Source organism: Aspergillus foveolatus, assembly GCF_047715535.1.
Source record: "Aspergillus foveolatus strain CBS 279.81 unplaced genomic scaffold BDW70scaffold_9, whole genome shotgun sequence".
In the NCBI taxonomy this organism is placed as follows: domain Eukaryota; kingdom Fungi; phylum Ascomycota; class Eurotiomycetes; order Eurotiales; family Aspergillaceae; genus Aspergillus; species Aspergillus foveolatus.
The window spans coordinates 537,257-556,437 of record NW_027396073.1 but is presented as its reverse complement, the minus strand read 5'-3'; the positions used below and the strand labels follow the sequence as shown (position 1 = coordinate 556,437).

The 19,181-nt window shown below is 49.4% G+C and overlaps 8 protein-coding genes across 8 annotated transcripts; 5 read left to right on the top strand and 3 right to left on the bottom strand.

Annotated features, from left to right (window-relative positions):
* Positions 1-168: 168 nt before the first annotated feature.
* On the top strand, positions 169-1,236 carry BDW70DRAFT_131000 (EKC/KEOPS complex subunit CGI121/TPRKB). Its single transcript, XM_073735909.1, has 3 exons — positions 169-432; positions 492-614; positions 666-1,236. Exons 1-3 carry the CDS (start codon positions 277-279, stop codon positions 981-983), a joined length of 597 nt encoding a protein of 198 aa, XP_073598781.1. The 5' UTR covers positions 169-276; the 3' UTR covers positions 984-1,236.
* Positions 1,237-1,565: 329 nt separating this feature from the next.
* On the top strand, positions 1,566-4,221 carry slx4 (the record flags this gene model as incomplete). The annotated part of the gene is made up of 2 exons (XM_073740369.1): positions 1,566-2,369; positions 2,431-4,221. The coding sequence occupies 2 exons, from the start codon at positions 1,566-1,568 to the stop codon at positions 4,219-4,221; spliced, it is 2,595 nt and encodes an 864-aa protein (XP_073598780.1).
* A 344-nt stretch (positions 4,222-4,565) lies between these two features.
* Positions 4,566-5,434, bottom strand: BDW70DRAFT_157542 (uncharacterized protein; the record flags this gene model as incomplete). The annotated part of the gene is made up of 2 exons (XM_073740368.1): positions 4,566-4,959; positions 5,061-5,434. The coding sequence occupies 2 exons, from the start codon at positions 5,432-5,434 to the stop codon at positions 4,566-4,568; spliced, it is 768 nt and encodes a 255-aa protein (XP_073598779.1).
* A 1,047-nt stretch (positions 5,435-6,481) lies between these two features.
* On the bottom strand, positions 6,482-10,186 carry BDW70DRAFT_171983 (cyclic nucleotide-binding domain protein). The gene is made up of 2 exons (XM_073743368.1): positions 7,054-10,186; positions 6,482-7,000 (listed from the first exon to the last, which is right to left on the bottom strand). Exons 1-2 carry the CDS (start codon positions 9,478-9,480, stop codon positions 6,656-6,658), a joined length of 2,772 nt encoding a protein of 923 aa, XP_073598778.1. The 5' UTR covers positions 9,481-10,186; the 3' UTR covers positions 6,482-6,655.
* Positions 10,187-10,945: 759 nt separating this feature from the next.
* BDW70DRAFT_123098 (uncharacterized protein) lies at positions 10,946-12,190 on the bottom strand. Its single transcript, XM_073734812.1, has 2 exons — positions 11,345-12,190; positions 10,946-11,291 (listed from the first exon to the last, which is right to left on the bottom strand). Exons 1-2 carry the CDS (start codon positions 11,799-11,801, stop codon positions 11,137-11,139), a joined length of 612 nt encoding a protein of 203 aa, XP_073598777.1. The 5' UTR covers positions 11,802-12,190; the 3' UTR covers positions 10,946-11,136.
* On the top strand, positions 11,942-12,827 carry BDW70DRAFT_123102 (uncharacterized protein). Its single transcript, XM_073734813.1, has 2 exons — positions 11,942-12,084; positions 12,166-12,827. The coding sequence occupies exons 1-2, from the start codon at positions 12,082-12,084 to the stop codon at positions 12,622-12,624; spliced, it is 462 nt and encodes a 153-aa protein (XP_073598776.1). The 5' UTR covers positions 11,942-12,081; the 3' UTR covers positions 12,625-12,827.
* Positions 12,828-13,201: 374 nt separating this feature from the next.
* BDW70DRAFT_130991 (kinesin family protein) lies at positions 13,202-16,679 on the top strand. The gene is made up of 2 exons (XM_073735908.1): positions 13,202-13,577; positions 13,634-16,679. The coding sequence occupies exons 1-2, from the start codon at positions 13,378-13,380 to the stop codon at positions 16,401-16,403; spliced, it is 2,970 nt and encodes a 989-aa protein (XP_073598775.1). The 5' UTR covers positions 13,202-13,377; the 3' UTR covers positions 16,404-16,679.
* A 103-nt stretch (positions 16,680-16,782) lies between these two features.
* Positions 16,783-18,305, top strand: BDW70DRAFT_130990 (peptide-methionine-S-sulfoxide reductase; the record flags this gene model as incomplete). Its single annotated transcript, XM_073735907.1, has 3 exons — positions 16,783-17,196; positions 17,261-17,579; positions 17,635-18,305. Coding segments are annotated over exons 1-3 (638 nt in total), but the record flags the coding sequence as incomplete, so codon positions are not given.
* Positions 18,306-19,181: the final 876 nt, after the last annotated feature.

The window sequence follows — 19,181 nt, the reverse complement described above, 5'->3', positions numbered from 1 at the left end:
TACAGCCAGTGATATCACTTTGCTTACTACGGCGACCCGAACGTTCGAGAAGTGCAACCATCAGTCACATGGCTTATGACTAAGCTCGGCCATAACCCATCACTAACTCCGACAGTCTATCGTGGGGTCGTTCTGAAGCTGCAAATCAACGGAGTAAAAAGTGCGCCGGTGATAGTGAAGGATAATATAGATCACAAACCTTCGCGATTGCCATATACATCAACAAGCAGATATTTCCAATTATTTCGTGTTATATTTATTGACACTTTCAACATCATGTCCTCTTTAGAAACCATCCATTTACCCCACCTCCCCTCTTCACTCGAGATTCATGCAGCGCTCTATAAAGATGTACAAAATGCTGCCTCCCTGCGACAGCAGCTTCTGTCGGGGAATACGGACTTTGAATATGCGTTCATTGATGCAAGCATGGTAACTAAATACAATCTAGCAAATGCCTTTACGTTGAATCGCGCTTACCTTGGACTAAGATTCTTTCTCGAGCACACGCCCTCTCAGCCGTCTTTCGTGCCATCAGTGACTACTTGAATGATCGTCTCAAATCCCGCAATGTCCACTCTGAGATTGTTTTCTCATTCAGCCCAACAAACAACGTACATTGATTCACGACGAGCTTGTCCTGTCCCGGGCTGACGACGTTTTAGATCGCCGATTCTTTTCGAAAGTTTGGTATAAGCGACACTACAACTAACTTGCTCGTGGTCAAACTCTCTGTGACTCCGGATATTACCCACGAATCTGTCGCTGCGCACCTAGCACAGAATGTCCAGGGTACTCCTTTACCATTTGATGACAATGCACTGTCAGATATCTCCGACTATGCGAAGATTAAGAAAGCGTATAAGTTGGGCTCCTTGCCGTCGGGACCGTCCTCCGATCAAGTGAATGGTACTTTGGGGGGCAAAGAGAGACAGCTCGAACTATCTGTTTTGGGGGCTATCGCATTGCGAGGAGCCACCTGAGTGTCCACCCGATGCTGCGACCATGGTCTCTCTACCTTCGACCTGCTACACCACAAGGCGGCGGGACACAAAAGTGAACAGGCAGTGGAAATTGGTTTGTGAGCCCACAATACCAGCCTCAAAGCTGCTTATAGAATTTCCAGCGTGGGTCTATGATGATAGAAGGTGCCACCAGCGCGCCTTTCGGCTCAACATTGTCATTACGCAGAATACCGCTGGAGCCCGGCTTATACAGCGTCAGCGTCTGCCGCCAGCTAACCCTAAACGAACGATATAACTCCGCAACACTCTAAAATAGCTATGTTCCTGACGAGTCGAGACATAACACTGTACACAGCTCTCGTTTTCCTGCTTGTAGCTTAAGCACTGTAGGACGTTGAACTCTATTGGTTGCCCGGTCTACCAAAGTCTCTCCCCAAAGCGGTAGTCCCTGCCAAGACCATCAACTCCGCTCTTATCGATTGCCACTTTGACCTTCATTTTTCTAGATAGCATTGCAAACATACAACATGGCGCCCGGTGATTTCCCTACATTGGCTATAAGAATGTGCTGCTAGCGTATTGCCTTCATTTGCAGCCACGATGCAGATCGCGACGGATTTCGTCGTGCTCTCTTCGTCCCCAGAGACCAGTGCCAACCATTTTCCGACGCTGCCGTTAGGAGATTCGAAGAAAACATCACTGCGCGACCCGTCCATGTCCCTGTCACCTTCCCCAGCTGCGTCACCTACGGCGCCGAAGCGCTCCAGGTTTTTCAGCACGCCACCTTACAGTCAGTCCAAGACGGTACACAAGACCAGGCAGGATGCATCCAAGGAGAAGACGACAACGACGAAGATAGACGAAAACTCAGCTTCTTCAGAAAATGGATGGATCCGAAGAGGACAGAAAATTCAACCCATATCGCAGGTGGAGTTGCAGAACATAGGTCAGGATGACTCGGAAAACAAGGAAAATGCGCCAACGAAGCCCAAAAGAGCCAGGAAAAAACAAGAAGGAAGTGGGACCGGGGCTGAGAATTTGAAGAACAAAACGATATCTGGGAAAGTCACTAAGACCGGCGTGTCGAAGTCAAGAACATCCGCCATTAAGCCTGTTAAGAGTGAACAGGGTACATGCGAACGAAATACTGGAGAGGAAGACACAGACGGCTGTAAGAAAGGTGACCTACAACTGGAGCTGGCTATGACGAGGAGACGAGATTGGACCCCAACGAAAAAACCTGCCAACCCAGTTATTGATTTGGATGATGAAGATGACGCCACAACTAGACACGACGATCTTGGCACATTGCTCTCTGGATACGAGTATACTGGTATGGCTACTGCCTCGGACAGACATAAGGTGCTTACTGATAGTGGACCAACAAAACGTCGTCGAATAGAGGTATTGCAGCCCTAACCTGGCATACAATGTGCTATAGCTAATTCTCAGTTACCATAAGCAGCTTGTGGATTCTAGGGTACTGCCAGAAAAGCCGAAATCCTTATCGGAGGATGACAGTATTCAAAACAGTGAGGGCGATGCTCCCATATGTGCAGTTTCGAAGCCCAGCAAGAAACCAAAGCCGAAGACTAAACGATTGACTACTCTGACTGCTCGTGTGACCGCCCCCTACGACTTGTCTGCGAGTAGCTCAGATTCTACAGTCCAAGGAATTTTGATAACCGCCGAGGGCTCAGCGGGAGCGAAGCCCAAGAGCCGCAGAACAAAAAGAAAGGCGGATGAGAACCGCGAATACAAAGTGTCCAGAACAATATTCTCTCCGGAGGAGGCAGTTAAGTCGTTAGACCAGCAGGATTTGGTTTTTGGGACATGCAGCCAGCTTCAGCGAGAAGATTCCCCAGATATGCTGCGAGACACACAGATCGCAGTCCAAGAGTCGGAGAAGGAGTTTACCAGGGGTTTGGGCCAACTTTCACACACTGCTCGTTATTCCTCCGTCTTATCGCGATTCGCAACGCAGAGAAACCTATGGTCCGTTGCGGCTAGGGATACAGAAGGGCAGCTAGCTGATGTTGAGGTTGTGGACCTTGTGGACTCACCTGAAGCGCCGAAATTCATAGCTTTGTCCCGCAACAATGAGAAGGGGAGGGAAGATCATAGCTTTGCTACTTACTCGAGCAGCTCGTCTAATGTGTTACAGGCAAAGCCTCTGGCTCCAGCTGACGCCCCTATGGATGAGGCGTTACCTGCGCTGACAAGTCATACGGTTGAACAGCTTGAATGTGAGGAGCCGAAAAATCAGCCGAAAACTCGACCTAAACCTCCAATGCCTTATTATAAAGGGAAAACGGACCTCCAACTGGCGTTGGAAGTTCAGCGCTATGGCTTGAAGCCGCCAAAAAACCGTGAGAAATTGATCGAGCTTCTTGAAAAGTGCTGGGTAGCTAAACATGGACTGGACCTTCAAGAAGCCCGTGAGGAGCTGCAATCGAAAACAACAGCTGAAATGACATTTTCTGCATCTGAACCGAAGAAAGTTGAGCAGGAACCAAACCATAAGCAAACCAAAACAGATATTCAAAGCAAGATAACAAAAACGCGGTCACAATTTCAACCGAATGTCCCTGAACTGACAAGAGAGAGCCGTGAGAGCAGAACAGCTACAGCAGTTGTGAAAGAGGACAAACAACATAACCCAAAACTGAGACTGAAAGAACGGCAACCTAACCCAAAACGCTCCTTTATTGACGTCGAGGAAATCCAGGATTCAGAAGACGAGTTTCTTCCATCTCCAAGCGTGATTCTGAATCAATTCTTGGTCAGCCCACCTCGGAAAGGGAAGCAAAGTAACAAAGATACAAAACAGAACCGGCAAGAATTACCTACATCTACCATCCCCTCGAGCCCGAGTCCAAGAAGTTCGTTGGCGCTTGATTCTTCTATGTCTCCAACTCGACGAACCAAAAAATCAAGAACAATCCCTCCCGTCTCAGCGAAAAGAGACCTCCTTGATTTAGGCGAGCAGATCACAAAAGCTGTCCGTGCCCAGCCACGACGAAAACAGGATTCAAGCCATGTCACTACCGGAACGCGAAAACACCCTACCTGGCATGAGAAAATCCTTATGTATGATCCTATCTATCTCGAAGATTTCACTTCCTGGTTGAATACTGAGGGACTTGCTCTTGTCGATGAAGCCAGGGAGGTCGCCACCGGCTTTGTCCGGCAATGGTGTGAGAGTAAAGGGATCTGTTGCTGTTTTAGGATCAAAAAGACTTCTGAACGTTATTAGACCTGTTGGTATTTTCTTTTCCCTCCCTTTTCATCTCTTGATTTGGCTTAAGTTGAGAATATGGGATGGCGTTGATTGGTTGGTATCTGTCTTCGAGTCTGTTCTTGAAATGTTGCATATACGGCGTTATACTACACCTGGAATACCCTAATGTGCAATGGAAGTTATATGGTCGCGTTTCGCCGCATTATTTGATATTTGAGGAATGCGAAGCAATATGAAATCACAAACAACAAGGCATAAAGATGCGGAACTGCCATGGACCAAGATAAATAGCCACAAACATGAACATTAGACTTCTGGAGCCGAAGGAAAGACAGAGCTAGATGTTAGGGAGGGAAATCTCACTCATCCCACCTCCTTTCATCGAAGTCTGCATCGTCATTTGACTCACTATCTTCCTCTGGTTTGCGGTAAAGATATTTTATCCATTTGGGAGGGAACATTTCCCGTGCTCGAGTCTGCCCAGGCATGGCCTTCGCCACGTGTTTAGGCAACTTTGAACGCATCATGGTATCTGGCCGCGCAAACACTGGGAGAGTTGCTAGCCCATATAGTTCATATCCAGTGTTTTCGTAGGTTAGGGGGGAAGGCGCCTGCGTGTAGGGATTACCCAAAAGAATTGCTTGGTTAGTAGCAGGAGCACTCCTACCATTGTTGGGCTGGGCAGGCATCCGCGCAGAAGGGGTTCCCGGGCTTCGTACATCAGGCGAACCGAGGTTTTCAAGTGGAAAAGCGCTGCATTCTGACAGCCTGCCGTTAGTATTGGCAGGTTGGGGGTTGTCCTTGTTAACTGGCGTTTGCTTGGAAGGGCTATTCGGGCTTTGTGTGCCTAGCACCCCATGTATTCGGATGGCCCCGGGATGTATGCGGACCGCCAGGACTCAGTATCATCTGTCGTGGGTCTGCCTGTGACCTCAGGGGGAAGTCTGCTCTCCTCCCTGCCTGCTATCTCTCTTGTTTTAGCCAGTGTTTTAGCAGCTTTTTTAGATCCAGCCTTTTGCATGTATGGCTTGCGAACTTTTGCCATAACCTCTGTTGGAGAGGCAGGTGTATCGGTATCCGTTGTAGCCTCTGTGAGAGTTCCGGTAATAGTATAGGTAGGAGCATCGATATTGACGACCGTAAGATACTCTGTACTTGAATCCGAATTAGCGGATGGATCGTGGCCATCATCGTCGTCGTAGTCAGTGCGCTGCCTCTTGGGTGGCATTTTTGAGAATTGGCGGCGTGTTTCTGGTGTTGAAGCTGCTGGAAGGTAAGGGTCATTAAGGCTTTAAAGCAGTAAGGAACTGATAAAAATGCTCAAAACTGCGGTGAAAATATAAAGATAATGATGTTGGATGTTGAAATGAAACTTCTGATTGCTCGAGAATTGGTCTTCCTTAATTATACCCTCGTCTCTCACACATACAGTCGAGTCTGCGTTGGGCTGACCGATTCAAAGATAGCATACTAAAGGCATTTGAGGCTCACAATGCCTTAACGGGCACGAACCGGTCATGGGAGTATGAGTATGACTTGGAAAGATTCGATTATGCTTGAAGGGCCCATGGCTGAGACGGTTTCTGCGAGACGAGAATTGAGGGACGCCCATCATTTTGAAACAGAACAATCGGAACAATGGCTCTGCCGCCTTAACGACGAGACACCAAGGAACAATGGTCAGTCATTGGATTGTAGGCTGAAAGGGTCACAGACCTGTTCCTTGTCAAATCTTATAGACTAGTAGTCCGCGATAAGAACCACAGTGGTCGCGAAAGCGGCTGCTGGAAGCACCAGCGAGGCCTGGAATGAATGCGAAAGAACATGTTTTACTACAACAAAGATAAATGGTTCATCTCACGCTTTGAGCTTCAATGAATTCTAAAATAGAATGCAGACAGAGAAAAAGCCCTCGGCGCTGGACTCCCTACTCCACATAGTCAATGGAAAGAAAAGAGATCTAAAATACACGTAGAATCTTCAGAAATTCGGTCAGCTCCAACATGCAATATGAATAGGAGATGCTGTTATAGCCGCGTCAGACTCAAACTCCTCCCATGCCTGTTCCCCAGCACCTGAACAGAAGTAGCCAAGAAAAAAAAAGAACAAAAAAAGCAAAAGAATAAAAGGACGGTACGCACTGAACAAAGATCGAACAAGGCCGTGATATAAGCATTCCAAGACCAACGCGCCCAAGGAAATGAACGCAATGCAGCAAGCTTCGTAACCACGATCGACCAACTGAAGGACCAGTGAAGACAAGTACCATAACTCCGGCGGAGATCCAACTGGGTACCCAAACGAATGTTCCAAAACAAGAAGTCGCAATCAAGTCGAGGTGGGAGGAGTAAGAGCAAATCGTGATGAGGCCGGTATTAAGCAATATAACCTGGTATAAAGGAGGATGCGGCAAAAGTGCAAAGGTGGATAGTACTGCGGAAAGCGTTGGCTATCGGTAAAGCCTCCCATTCACAGCAACAGTGTCAAATAATATTTTACCCTCGTATTTTTGGGCTCCTCCGGATTCAAGCCAGGGTACCAAATTCTTACACTGGCTGACGTCGAAAGCTTTCAGCTGGGTGCAGCCATCCGCTACCGATTCCACGCCAGCCCCGGTCACGCGAACGCAACCGCGCACCGAGAGCCGATTAAGATGCAGAAGGTGAAGTCCAATACTGCGTAATGACGGATCAGATATGGCAGAGCCACAGAATGACATGTTTAGGTATCTCAATTGAGAACATTGCAGAGCAAGGACTTCCGTTGCTGTGTCTGATAAAGCGCAGCAGAATGACTAAGAACATGCATTAGCGAGCACATCACAATAAGAGACAACGACATGCGTACCAAATCCAATTCCTGCAATTGTTTTGCAGCATTGGTAAGATATACAATCGCATTATCGGTTAAATACGTGCAATCCGCCAGGCAGAGCTTTCGGAGATTAGTAAACTGAACGTTTCCCCAGAACTGAAATCCGTGATCAGTAATGGTTGTGCACCGTGTCAGGTTCATTTCTTCAATTCTTGAAGCAGCATGAGATGCAATGTGATGCATAGACCTGTCAGTTACGTGTTTGCAATAGGACAGAGTCAACTTCTTCAGCTCTGGGCATCCAAAGACTGCCGTTCCGGTCGGGGTTAGAATCGTGGGCTTGATAATGGGTTTACCGGACTTTGCGGTTTCATCTGGAGGTTTATATGGACCAGGAGTGACCCATCCAAGGATTCGAGCTAAGAGCGTATCGCTAACTTTTCGGCAGTTGCTCAGATCCACTTCTTGCAGGCCGTTCGCCTTTTGAGCCATCTCCAGGATGGCGGATGCAGTCACGTCCCAAACACTCTTCATCTTCCAGGACACAACGCTAGATCCACAGGTGTTCGCCAAAGTATTAAACCCTTCGTCCGTGATATGAAAGCAGTTGCTGATATCAATGTAGCGAGGTCTATTGCCGACGAAGGGACAGACGATTTTCGCCAGTACGTCATCGGTGAGGCAGCGATTATACACGCTCAAATCCAAGTAGCGAAGCAAATCCGGGGATGAATTGAGTATCTCAGACCAGTAGAGAGACACGGCGCGCAAACGAAGAAGATCATGCAATTCGAGGTTTTGGAAGATCCGCACAAGTACAGTGTCGGGAAAAATCCCCCGATTTTGGTTGCTTGGTTCGCGCCGTGCCTTTTGCGCTATTGGGGTAGTTGGAGTGTCCGGAAGACTGCGAAATGATGAACTGCTTGATAGAGGTTCCGTAGAGGATGGCCGCTGCTGATCTCGAGATGCCTCCTCCGGGGTTAACGGCGCGACAGACCCTCGTCGGCTGCGGAGCCGAACATTATCTAAGCCCACGTTGAGAAAAGGGTCCGGATCCGATGGTCGTAGTACCGTGTGCTCATCTAAGCCGTTTGGCGACCTTTGAGTGCTGTCCAACTCTGTTTCCGTGAGTGTTAACAGTGGCATAGACTGCCGGCGAGCAGATCTGATTCTGAAACTCTCATCGGCAGGGCCGGCCCCATCAGTGTCTCCGGCCTCAGCCATGATAACGTCTCCATCAGACGCAGTCTTGAGCCTGTCTTTGGCAGTCCTTTCCACCTGTTCGCGGACATCTTGGGGGCATTTATCCCACAATTCAGATAAGACCTCGCCGCTGATCATCAGACACTCGACAGCATTGATCGAGCGTACGGTTGCAGTCCGGCGAGGCGCCAGAGATAGGCTCACCACCTCGCCGAAATACTGACCCTGTTTCAAGCGCGCCTTCACTTCGAAGCCGGGATACTCAATGGTGCTGGGTAGGGGTCGCCCCCCGTTCAATGGGTCTTTCTTCTCACTCAAGACTTCTACCTCGCCGCGGACGATGAAATAGACCTCGCGTCCCTGAGAGTCCTGTTTGATAATGTCGGTGAAGGGCGGGAATGATCGAGGCTGCGCATTGAGACCCAAAAAGTGAAGAATGTCGGGTGGAAGGCCAGCAAAGAGCGGCAGTTCCTTAAGGAGAAGCCGCACGTTCACAAGCCCATTTGCAAGGGCACTTGAAGTTCCATCAGCTAGTCCCGGACTTGGGGATTTGCGTTTCTTATTGACGAACTTTAGGCTCGCACCATTCTGTTCAGTGAGCGAGAGGTCACTGGAGAAAGTTTCTCTTAACCTTTTGGACCCTCTTCGACCAGCCTCTATAAGATCAGCGGAGGGTACTGATGTCTCCTTCTTTTTCTTCTCCAAGATCATTAACCGCTCCTGGGCCTCATCCCTAATGGCTCGCTCGACTTCAGGAAACCGAGGAAGGATTCTCCGGAAGTCCTCTTTGGTCAAAACCACTAACAGACACCTCGTACGGGCAATAATGGTCGCGGTACGGGGCCGATCCATTAATACACCTATCTCACCGAAAAAGGCACCCGGCTCAAGTTCCGCGTATATACTCTCCCCATCTCTGGAAGTGACCGATACCGCACCTCGCACCAGCCAGTATATTGCCTTCGCCTCATCCCCCTCTGTCAAAATATAGTCGTTCGGAGCGCAAAGTTGCGGGCGCAGATGCTGTCCGACGTCGATGAGGAATGATTCCGGAGTAGACTGGAACAGAGGAAAAGACCGCAATCGGTCGATGAGGTCCAAAGGCAGAGCTTGGATGTTGGATGAGGCCAAAGGCGATGGGCGCACTGGGCGATTGGGGTTCGTAACTGAATCGAATGAATGGATTAACGATACTGTGTCGGAAACCGGTGCCACAGCTTTGGTAGAACCTCCGCCGGCCCTGCCATGTCGCCTCATGATGAACGATTGTGACGCTTTCTTGGGAAGAAATGGTGTACAGGACACAGATATTCAGCTGTACGCTTCGAGCAGTAGCATAGAGTTCGCCGGAACCAGAGCAGAAGGCGATGACGTCGACGAAATTGGAGTGACGGGAGCTTCAGAGCATCCCCAGTTCCACGGCGCGGGGAGGGGTCAGTAGGGAGCAAACATTTGAATAGCCAGACCGGCGCCGCTGTTCGACAAGAGCAAGATCAAAGCTACCGGGGTAGTGAAAGTTGGAGATCCGAAGCAGGTATGGTACTGAAAGCGAGCATTCTGCGTTAGTAAGAGAACCTGGGGCAGACGCAATAATTCGGTACGGTAGAGCTGGGCCAGACTGAGGATACCTGGAGGCGGGGATTTCCCACGTCAAACGGCAATAATCAATTTAGCTCCACAAAACCTCTCAGCTCTGCGCACTAGCAAGCTGCTGTGATTCGTGCGAGTGCTAGATGATCCTTTACACTGAATCTTGAAGGATTGTGGCATTTATTTTAGGCAATCTTTCACCTCGTTCGGTTTGACCAAAACAACGATAATTGTGAGAGGAGTGAACGTGGTTCGAAAGCTAACATAAAATGATGCTCTCCAAAGAGATAAAGCTCAGATACTGAACAAAGACCCAGTAAGGTAAGGTGATGAAGGGAAATTGTGCTGGTTATAGAAAGATTTGCAGGCTAACAGTAGTTGGTTGGGTGCAGGAAACAAATAGTGAGGAGGGGTTCGCAGGGAGAAAGGGAGATCGTTCTGGAGAACTTCCAGAAGGAATCCTGTGTGCTTCTCAATTGCAGTGTAAGACCCTGAGTCAGCTATCTCCTGGACCGCTTTGCTTTTTCTTCCGTTTGTCTGAGCGTTAGTGCAGGGCAAGACCTGGGCAAGCCAGATGAGTTGCTGAAAGAAACCTAACGAGCATCGATTGCGTAGCTGTAGACAGAATGGAAAAAGCTGGGACAGACTCCCAAGGGAATTCCTGTGCCTGAAGAGAAGCTCGAGCAATAGCAAAATAGATACTGCATGCTTTCTCACACTGTTTAAATTGAATGCTTCGGAACGTCCATCGGAACAGTCAGGATAATCTAGTCTACCGTGTTACAGTGCTATCTACGAAGCAACTACTTCAGTACCACTTTGAACGTGCTCCTTATCGCATCCAAAGCACGAAGCGCGAAAGGTTCTGTAGAGGCAGCGGTATTGGGTGTTGCCGCGGGAAGAGTCACCTGACGTTAAATGTAGGGCCTGAAATTAATTAAGAAAGTGACAAGGGCCCATATATCTGTCACATTCCAGCTTTGGTGATTACCCCTGGTCGTCCACGAGCCTCAACGAGGCATTTCCGGCGGCCGACCATATTCGACGTTCACTCCTCACACAAGAATGATAACCGTGTCCTTGAGGAATTGGTCGTGACTGACTGGGTAAAAAGGCCCAAAAAGGACGATCGAGATACTTCTCAGGGCTTGATCTCGATTCGATCCGCGTAAAATGACTTTCAGACCCCATTCGAAGCACCCAAAATTGCACTTCCAAATTGTAGCCTCTTCGTCAGATATCGGACGGGAACCAAGTAAATCGTGGATATGAAGGCGAGATCTGCTTCGCGGATAGCGGCTACTTATTGGTTTCGAAGCCTTTTCATTCGACTTTGGACCGCCGACCGAGGATGAAATCAATATAAGCAGGTCGGTTGCCCTTCAGAGATTCGAGCGCATCCTGCATCAACCCATACACGAGACTCAATTTCAGGCCCAACTTGGTTGTTCGTGCCGCAGTGTATACATCGTGCCGAGCTAAAGCATGGACATCAGCTTATTTTTTTTAAAGCAAACAAGATGAAGCAAACCTAATAAACTGTAGATCCCAGAAAAAGACAAGCCAGCCGTAACGGTGGATATGAAGTCTCTCTGGTCGTGACGAGCATAGTCAACCGTCTCCTCAAAGAGACAGAACGCCAGCGCCCCGGTGCCTAGCTTGAATCCCATCTTCATGCCCTCTTTGACGCCCCCAACTATAGATATGTAGTTCTTGGTTTTGTGGTACTGAAACCATCCGGTCGGCGTCGTGGGAAAGCGATGAGCGTTTTCGGCGCGGAAACGATACGCAGCCTTCTTGCTTCCATGAGTCGCACCGATGGCCAGGCCGGCAGAGAATGCGGACAGGGCAGTTAATGGCAATCGTTGGCCAACCTCCATCCCCAATCTGGGTGGCGCTTCCGACTCGAAGAACCTGTCCCAGTGTAATATCTTGTATAGAGTTGTGGACTCCGGATTGCGAGTCCCAGAGGGCTGTTCAGCGTCCATTGTGGAAGAGCGGCAGCGAATGCCAGCGTTTTTCGTCCCTTTTTTGCTGGAGTAGCTGTGGAGAAGCAAGAGGATCTGTTATCGCGGGGACAATCGACGTTTGACCTGACAATCGTGGTTTTGGAGCTCCTGGGTCTTGGGCAAGGTTCTCTGAAGTGAGTTTGCGGGAACGTCTTGGTTAAAATGTTCTCCGGCTCCCGCAACTCCAAATGTCAAGAGCGCCGCGGACCCGCCAGAGCTTCTCAGATCAACCTACGACCTACGAAGGAACCTCGACATCATGGTAAGTCGGGTTCCCCCGTGTCTTAGAATGGATGAATTTCCCAGATTTTGAAATGAGTTCCGCTAAAATTGCTACTAAAAGTCGCAACCGGATCCTTTGAGCTGGACGCTGCTCTTCAAAAAGCACAGAACGACCGTGCTTTTGCTGCTTCCGCCTTCTCAGACCATCGATGCCACCAAGACAAAGCTCCTGGAAGCTCTTCGAGCGCGCAGCCTGAAGGAAATCAACGGCGATCCGGTCCCTGAAGATCCCACAGCGATCGAGTTTGGTGTTGCAGTGGACAAAAATGACCTAGAGAAAGGATGGACGAGTCTCGAGGCCCCGAAGATTGAAGCCGACAACGCGCCCAAACGAGGGCCGGAGAAGACGGCTACGTCTATCAGCTTGAAGGCAGCAGAACTCAACAACGGGCAGTCTATTGCGTTCAGATTCCGAAAAACGGGTGTGGCCAGTTCTGACAACGCCACTGATCTCGACCTAGAGGACCCTGGTTGGGATGTTGTTATCCCGAAGTTTGATGACGAAGAAGTCGGCTCATAGTGTGCTGTCTGTACAAAGTGTCTACCTGCTATTTCTTCCCCATATTGAGATTCAGCTCGTTTGTTTCTTTGGTGCAAGGTTCCGTATAGATTTTACAACACGGAGTTCGTGGTCTTTGCTTGGGACATATCTGACAATGGAGCTGTTTTCAGGAGTACGGTTTCACATTTGGGAATGGACTCAAAAGCTTATTATAGTTGCCGATAATACCTTGAGAGACACTGATGTTATTGTGCGTCGTTGTGACTCCTGACCGACGTCCTTGTGCACGCTTTTTATGTACATGATGAGTGCTCATATTCAGTCATCGTAGGCAGGGTAAGAGTAGCAGAGAGTCCGGGCGTGGCACCTTCAATCCCATTAAACAACAGGGTTTCTTATCTGAGATTTATCTACCACAATGGTCCCTCTCAGTGGGAGCCCTGCCAAGCTATATGCGTGCCCCCCTTCCAGCATTCTTGTCACGGCTCTCTCCACAACCTGTTGCTCGAGCAACCAGGCAACGCCAACGTCAACAAATTGAATGGCTTGAAACATCCACCGTGATTTCAGCACAGCTCAACAGGGGTAAGTTATGGGGTCCTCGGGAAAGGCCCACTAGTGTCAACATTCTTCATCGAACGACTCTCTCTTATCCCTTTTGTTTTCAAAACCTCGCGCTCTCTAGCTGTCACGCCATACGGACGGGGCGGACGGCCCTCAATTCACGACAACCCATTAACTACGGCAGCTTTTCGACAACCATCCGACGCCATGGGGGCCTCAAGCGACTCTTCGTCTATTAGCGTCGCTGTCAGAGTGAGGCCATTTACAATTCGTGAGGCAGCTCAGCTCACCAAATGTGAAGATGGTCCGCTGTTCCTCGGAGACGGTTCCCTCGCTGGTGCACCAGCCCCAAAGCTGAATCAAAAGGGTCTCAGGTCAATCATCAAAGTCATTGACGACAGGTGTTTGTTAGTATAAGGTTTTGGTTACCTGTCAGGTCGCGTGCTAACCACTGTTCCAAAAGAGTATTCGATCCCCCAGAAGACAATCCCGTCCAAAAGTTCTCCAGAAGTGTTGTTCCCAACGGAAAACGCGTGAAAGACCAGACTTTCGCCTTTGATAGAATTTTCGATCAGAATGCCACCCAAGGCGAAGTATACGAAGCGACTACACGAAGCCTGCTCGATAGCGTCCTTGATGGATACAATGCCACCGTATTCGCTTATGGTGCGACCGGATGTGGAAAGACACATACTATCACTGGCACTCCGCAGCAGCCCGGTATTATTTTCCTCACCATGCAGGAATTATTCGAACGTATAGAAGAGAGGAAAAGCGAGAAACATACGGAATTGTCCCTTTCGTTCTTAGAGATCTACAATGAAACGATCCGCGATCTTCTTGTTCCCGGCGGCGCAAAAGGCGGGCTATCCCTGCGAGAAGACTCAAACAAAGCAGTATCGGTATCCGGATTGTCAAGCCATAGCCCGAAGTCTGTGCAGGAGGTGATGGATATGATCATGAAGGGTAATGCTTGCCGGACAATGTCCCCAACCGAGGCGAATGCCACCTCTTCTCGATCCCATGCGGTTCTTCAGATCAATGTCGCACAGAAAGACAGAAATGCCGATATCAACGAACCACACACTATGGCGACCTTTAGCATCATCGACTTGGCAGGAAGCGAGCGCGCGAGCGCAACGAAGAATAGGGGGGAAAGACTCTTTGAAGGTGCCAACATCAACAAATCACTCCTCGCCCTTGGTAGCTGCATAAATGCACTCTGCGATCCACGCAAACGGAATCACGTTCCTTACCGAAACTCGAAGCTAACACGACTCCTTAAATTTTCGCTCGGAGGCAACTGTAAGACAGTCATGATTGTCTGCGTCAGTCCATCCAGCCAACATTTCGACGAAACCCAGAATACCTTACGCTATGCCAACCGGGCAAAGAACATCCAGACCAAGGTTACGCGAAATGTATTCAATGTTAATCGCCACGTCAAGGACTTCCTGGTGAAGATTGATGAACAGATGGCATTAATTAACGAACTCAAAGCGCAGCAGAGGGAATCCGAAAAGGTCGCCTTTGCCAAGTTTAAGAAGCAGACAGAAAAGAAGGATGCTGCTGTGCGGGAAGGTCTCGCTCGGATACGGAACGCCTATGACCATTCGCTACCGGAGCGGCAAGAAAGAATAAATAACATGATTAGATTGAGGCAGGTAAGCCGCAGAATCGGCCTACTGTCATCGTGGATTGCAGCTTTCGATAATGTTTGCGCGAATTCTGTGAACGAGGTGCCATTGTCGAATCTACAAGCCGTCCGGAAAACAGCTCAAGGAATCTTGCTAGAGCTGGAAGGAAGTAGGCAGCATTACCACCAGCGCCTGGCAAAGAGTACATGGGACCGTGGTATGACATCGGCCGTTGAGAATGCTGTCCAACAACTTCAGGAATTCGATACGAGTGATAAAAGTGATGTTACTAACCTTCGGCGTGAGGCGGAGTTGTTGAGGGCGAATACTGAGCGAGAGGCTCTTTCGGCCGTTGCAGAACAAGACAAGGCAGGAGATGCTGCTACAGTGCAGCTGTTACTTCAGGCACACTTTGAAATAGCTTCATCGATTGAGCGTATTATGCATTTGAGCGAGGAAGAAGCCGTGGAAATGGGCAAGCGAAGTCTGACCAAAATGCTCGATTCATGCTGTACGGCAACCTCGAACGTCGTCAAACCGGACAGCAATCTGCCCCCGATGCCGACCTTCAGCCCTTCGAAACATAGCCCCTCCAAGGCAAAGAAGAGATTGAGCTTAGCTATTGTTCCTCCCTCAAAGAGCCTGAACGCAACGGTCGCATTGCACCCGACAGCTCCAACCTCGCCCACGCGAGGATCTCCTCGCCGTCGTAAGATGGGCACAGGGAGGAAAAGCGTCAGCTTTTCGCCCAAGAAGGTCCCAGCAAAGCCGCCAAAGCGGAGCGTTCGATGGAAGGATGACGAGCAAGACGGTACCCTGACTGAAATTCAAAAGACACCGCAAAAACGCGAAGCCACCCTAATCCCTCGGAGCGTCAGTCCGCAAGAGCCTGGGCTCCCCAGAGCCTCACCGATTACTCGTGGCATCCCAGTTCCAACCCGAAACTTCAGCCCTTCAGGTGGCTCCTCGCCGATTCCAACACCTTCCGACCAGCCATTGAGCATTCCGAAGAATAACAGGTTCAAGACGGGCTTTTTATCTAAAAAGACTGGCAGCTCTCCAATTCCTGCACCGCCTACAGTATCTCTCTCCATTTCCGACCGGAGTTCTCCCCTGCGTGACATAGAAGGCAGCAGTTTTCTAAATCGAGCATCTACGGAGCGGCCATCTAGGATTGCGGTCAGAACGCCGAGCGGCAACTACTCACCCATTCCTGCGCAGCCTGAAACTAAGGGCGAATGGAAGGCTAGCAAGGATGATGTGAGAAGAATTAGCACAGCTATGAGACGTATCTCAATCGGGTCCTTCGGTACCAGTGCATCTGCGACTGCGCTTCGTGCTCACCGTCGCCGCAGCCCGACTTCAGCAACTTACGGTAGTTCACCACCAGAGAACACGATGTTCACCGCGCAAGCCAGGCGGATGGCCAAGGGCGAAAAAGAGCTCGAAAACAAACCGGCTGTCCTAGGCCCTCGGAGCCTTCCTATAAAGAAGAACACTAGTCAGAGACGCACAACGTTCGGAGGGGACATTCGTCCTAGAGACTTCAGTTTCTCAGGCCGGGATGTCCGGCTGAGTGCTATTGGCGGTTTCTGATGTGGTAGAAAGAAGCAGGATGCATGATTGATTTATGGACTATTTTCATTGTTTTGCCTTTTTTGCAGTTTGGCGATACGGTCAAAGGGGGGCGGCGTTGCTGAGTTTTCTTTTCTTCATGGGACATAGTATTTTCGAGATGTGTACAATAACAGATGCTGCTTTGGAGCCGACCAATACTGGGACCCTTAGCTGGCCCAATGATTCACCCAGTGATATGATGAACATGTATCAGCCTATCAAAATGCGCAAGTGAGTCCATATTAGCTGGGTACTATTATTTCGCGATTTGGGTATGTAAATGATTTAGCCTTGGGATAGCGATCGTGTATGAGATGACGCCACCGGCTCCAAGCTTAGCTAACACAGCGACGTTTTGGCGACGGCATATCACGGAGCGTATACCAAGCTGTTGCCATATTACTGCTCATCGCGTCCGAACTATAACCCCCTCAGCAAAGCGAACAGAAGGGCATAATAATATCGCCTCCTATCAACAAGTTTATGGCATTCGCCGCACCCACCCTCGGCACGAACGTCTTATCACGACTTTTCCGCACCTTCTCCACCACTTCCCCGTTCCTCTCACACACAACGGAATCGATATCGCGCAATATGGCAAGCTCGTCTACACAAACGGCGACCCTCGCCGCAGGGTGTTTTTGGGGTGTTGAGCATCTCTTCCGCAAGCAATTCGGGCAGGGCAAGGGCTTGCTCGATGCAAAGGTTGGATATTGCGGAGGAAACACAGCGTCGCCGAATTATCGGGCTGTTTGTACGGGAGACACAGGGCGTAAGTGAACAGTTAATCTTCGAGTCTAACGGTGAAATGGGAGGCTGATTTTGTGGGACTACAGATGCTGAGGCCCTTAAGATCACCTTTGACCCGTCATTGGTGAGCTACCGCTCGCTGCTGGAATTCTTCTACCGCATGCACGATCCCACGACCAAGAACCGACAAGGTCCGGATGTTGGCACGCAGTATCGCAGTGCCATCTTTACGCATGGCGACGAGCAGCATAAAATCGCAGAAAGTGTCACGGAAAAAGTGAGCAAGGAGTGGTATAAGCAGCCTCTTTCGACGGAAATCATCCCTGTTGGTCAGTGGTGGGATGCGGAGGAGTACCATCAGCTTTATTTGCACAAGAATCCATCTGGATATGAGTGTCCTGCACAGTAAGTTGGACTTGGTAAGGATGGATTTAGACTGGGTTTGCTGATTGCTATGCAGCTTTGTCAGGAGCTTTCCGCCGCTTTCTGAGTGAGTGGAGACTAAGTTTCTAGGACCAGTATCTCTGGTGCTTTATGCTGTATCTGTGTCGACTGGGCCGCTCGGGCATTATGTTGGATATATCAATGACGACTGTCTTCTGAATGAATGTCAAATGTCTTAGCTCCATAGAGGATGGTGATACATTCATCCGTCTCATTTGGACAGATTGCAAAGTTCCCTGGTCATGCGCAAGTGGGTTAGCCCAGTAAGTCATCCTGGAAATATTCTCAGCTGCTGCGCGGTGTAGGGAACTGGACGCTTGCTTCACAGTTCTTTAAGCGCAGGCACACAGGTGTGGATACAATCAGCGGCCCTGCGAACTCAATAGTAAGGCCATTATCTCAACGATAGGGACATATTCCTCCTCTGTCATATAGTCTCACCGTGCAGAGTGATTGATCTGTTCCTTTCAGTAACAGACAGTGAAAGCTGGGCAGCTTAGTTCTAGAAAACTTGAACAGGCTCGGATGCTGTACCATTGGGAGTCGGATGGAAGTGAGCAATTCATGCGTAAAGGTGGAGCGCAGAGAGCAGATGATGAATGATTGCAATTTATTCAATTGTCCATTCACTCAGTAACATCAGGGCCTCAATTGCCCCTCTGAATCCCCTCACTCCCTACCATTATTTCTTTGCCTCCCTTCTTCCTCTTCGCCCCATCCTCCTCCTTTTAGAGACTTCATCTTCTTCCTTCCCCTCTCTCCTCTCTCATCAGTCCCTCTTCATTGGGAAAAGCTCCCCAGTGTTCTGTCTCTTTTGCTGCGTTATTCAATCTGCTGTTTTATCATCTCTCTTCTATATCATCCTCCCTTAGTATTCTCCTTATTCTCTTAGGCAAGTTGGCTTGCGTGCTTTCAGTCCCTGAAGGGAGTGTGATCTGGATTCCTTGATATTGCCTCACGAAACAACAGTTTATTCAGTCTCAGCTGTCCCTGTGTGATATCCTTTCCGAGTGTTCAAGAGCATCTTTATCAGTGAAACCTCATATTGCTCCTCTAGATTCTCCACCACTCCTTGTCCGCAATCTGGAGATCGGGTTATTTTAGGTGCTTGTGTTCTGAGGTAAATACCCATATGGACTCATTCCATACTCAGGAGGTAATGGAGCTGATTTACTTTCAGTTTAGACAGGGTCCCCTACCTCATATGTCCACTACCCAGGCGATATATCTCGACCTGGACGCTGGCAGCCCATACCCATATTCAATCGACCGCAATCAGCAGCACAATGGCTTCCGCCGTAGTCGTGGCTATGCGCGAGGCACTGAGGCACCTCAAACATGTCGAGAACCATGTAAGCGGTCTGAAGATATTGAAAATGACATTGATATGCTGATATGCCGGCAGCTCCGACAGCATAACCAGCCCAACGCCGCAAACAAGGTCGGCAAACTGAGTGTGGAGATTTCTCAGGCCGTTCAGGAAGCAATGGCCTATATCCCTCAGTGCGACATTTTCGACAATATGGTAAGATTTGTCTGGCTGCCCTATATTTGCTTGGCCTA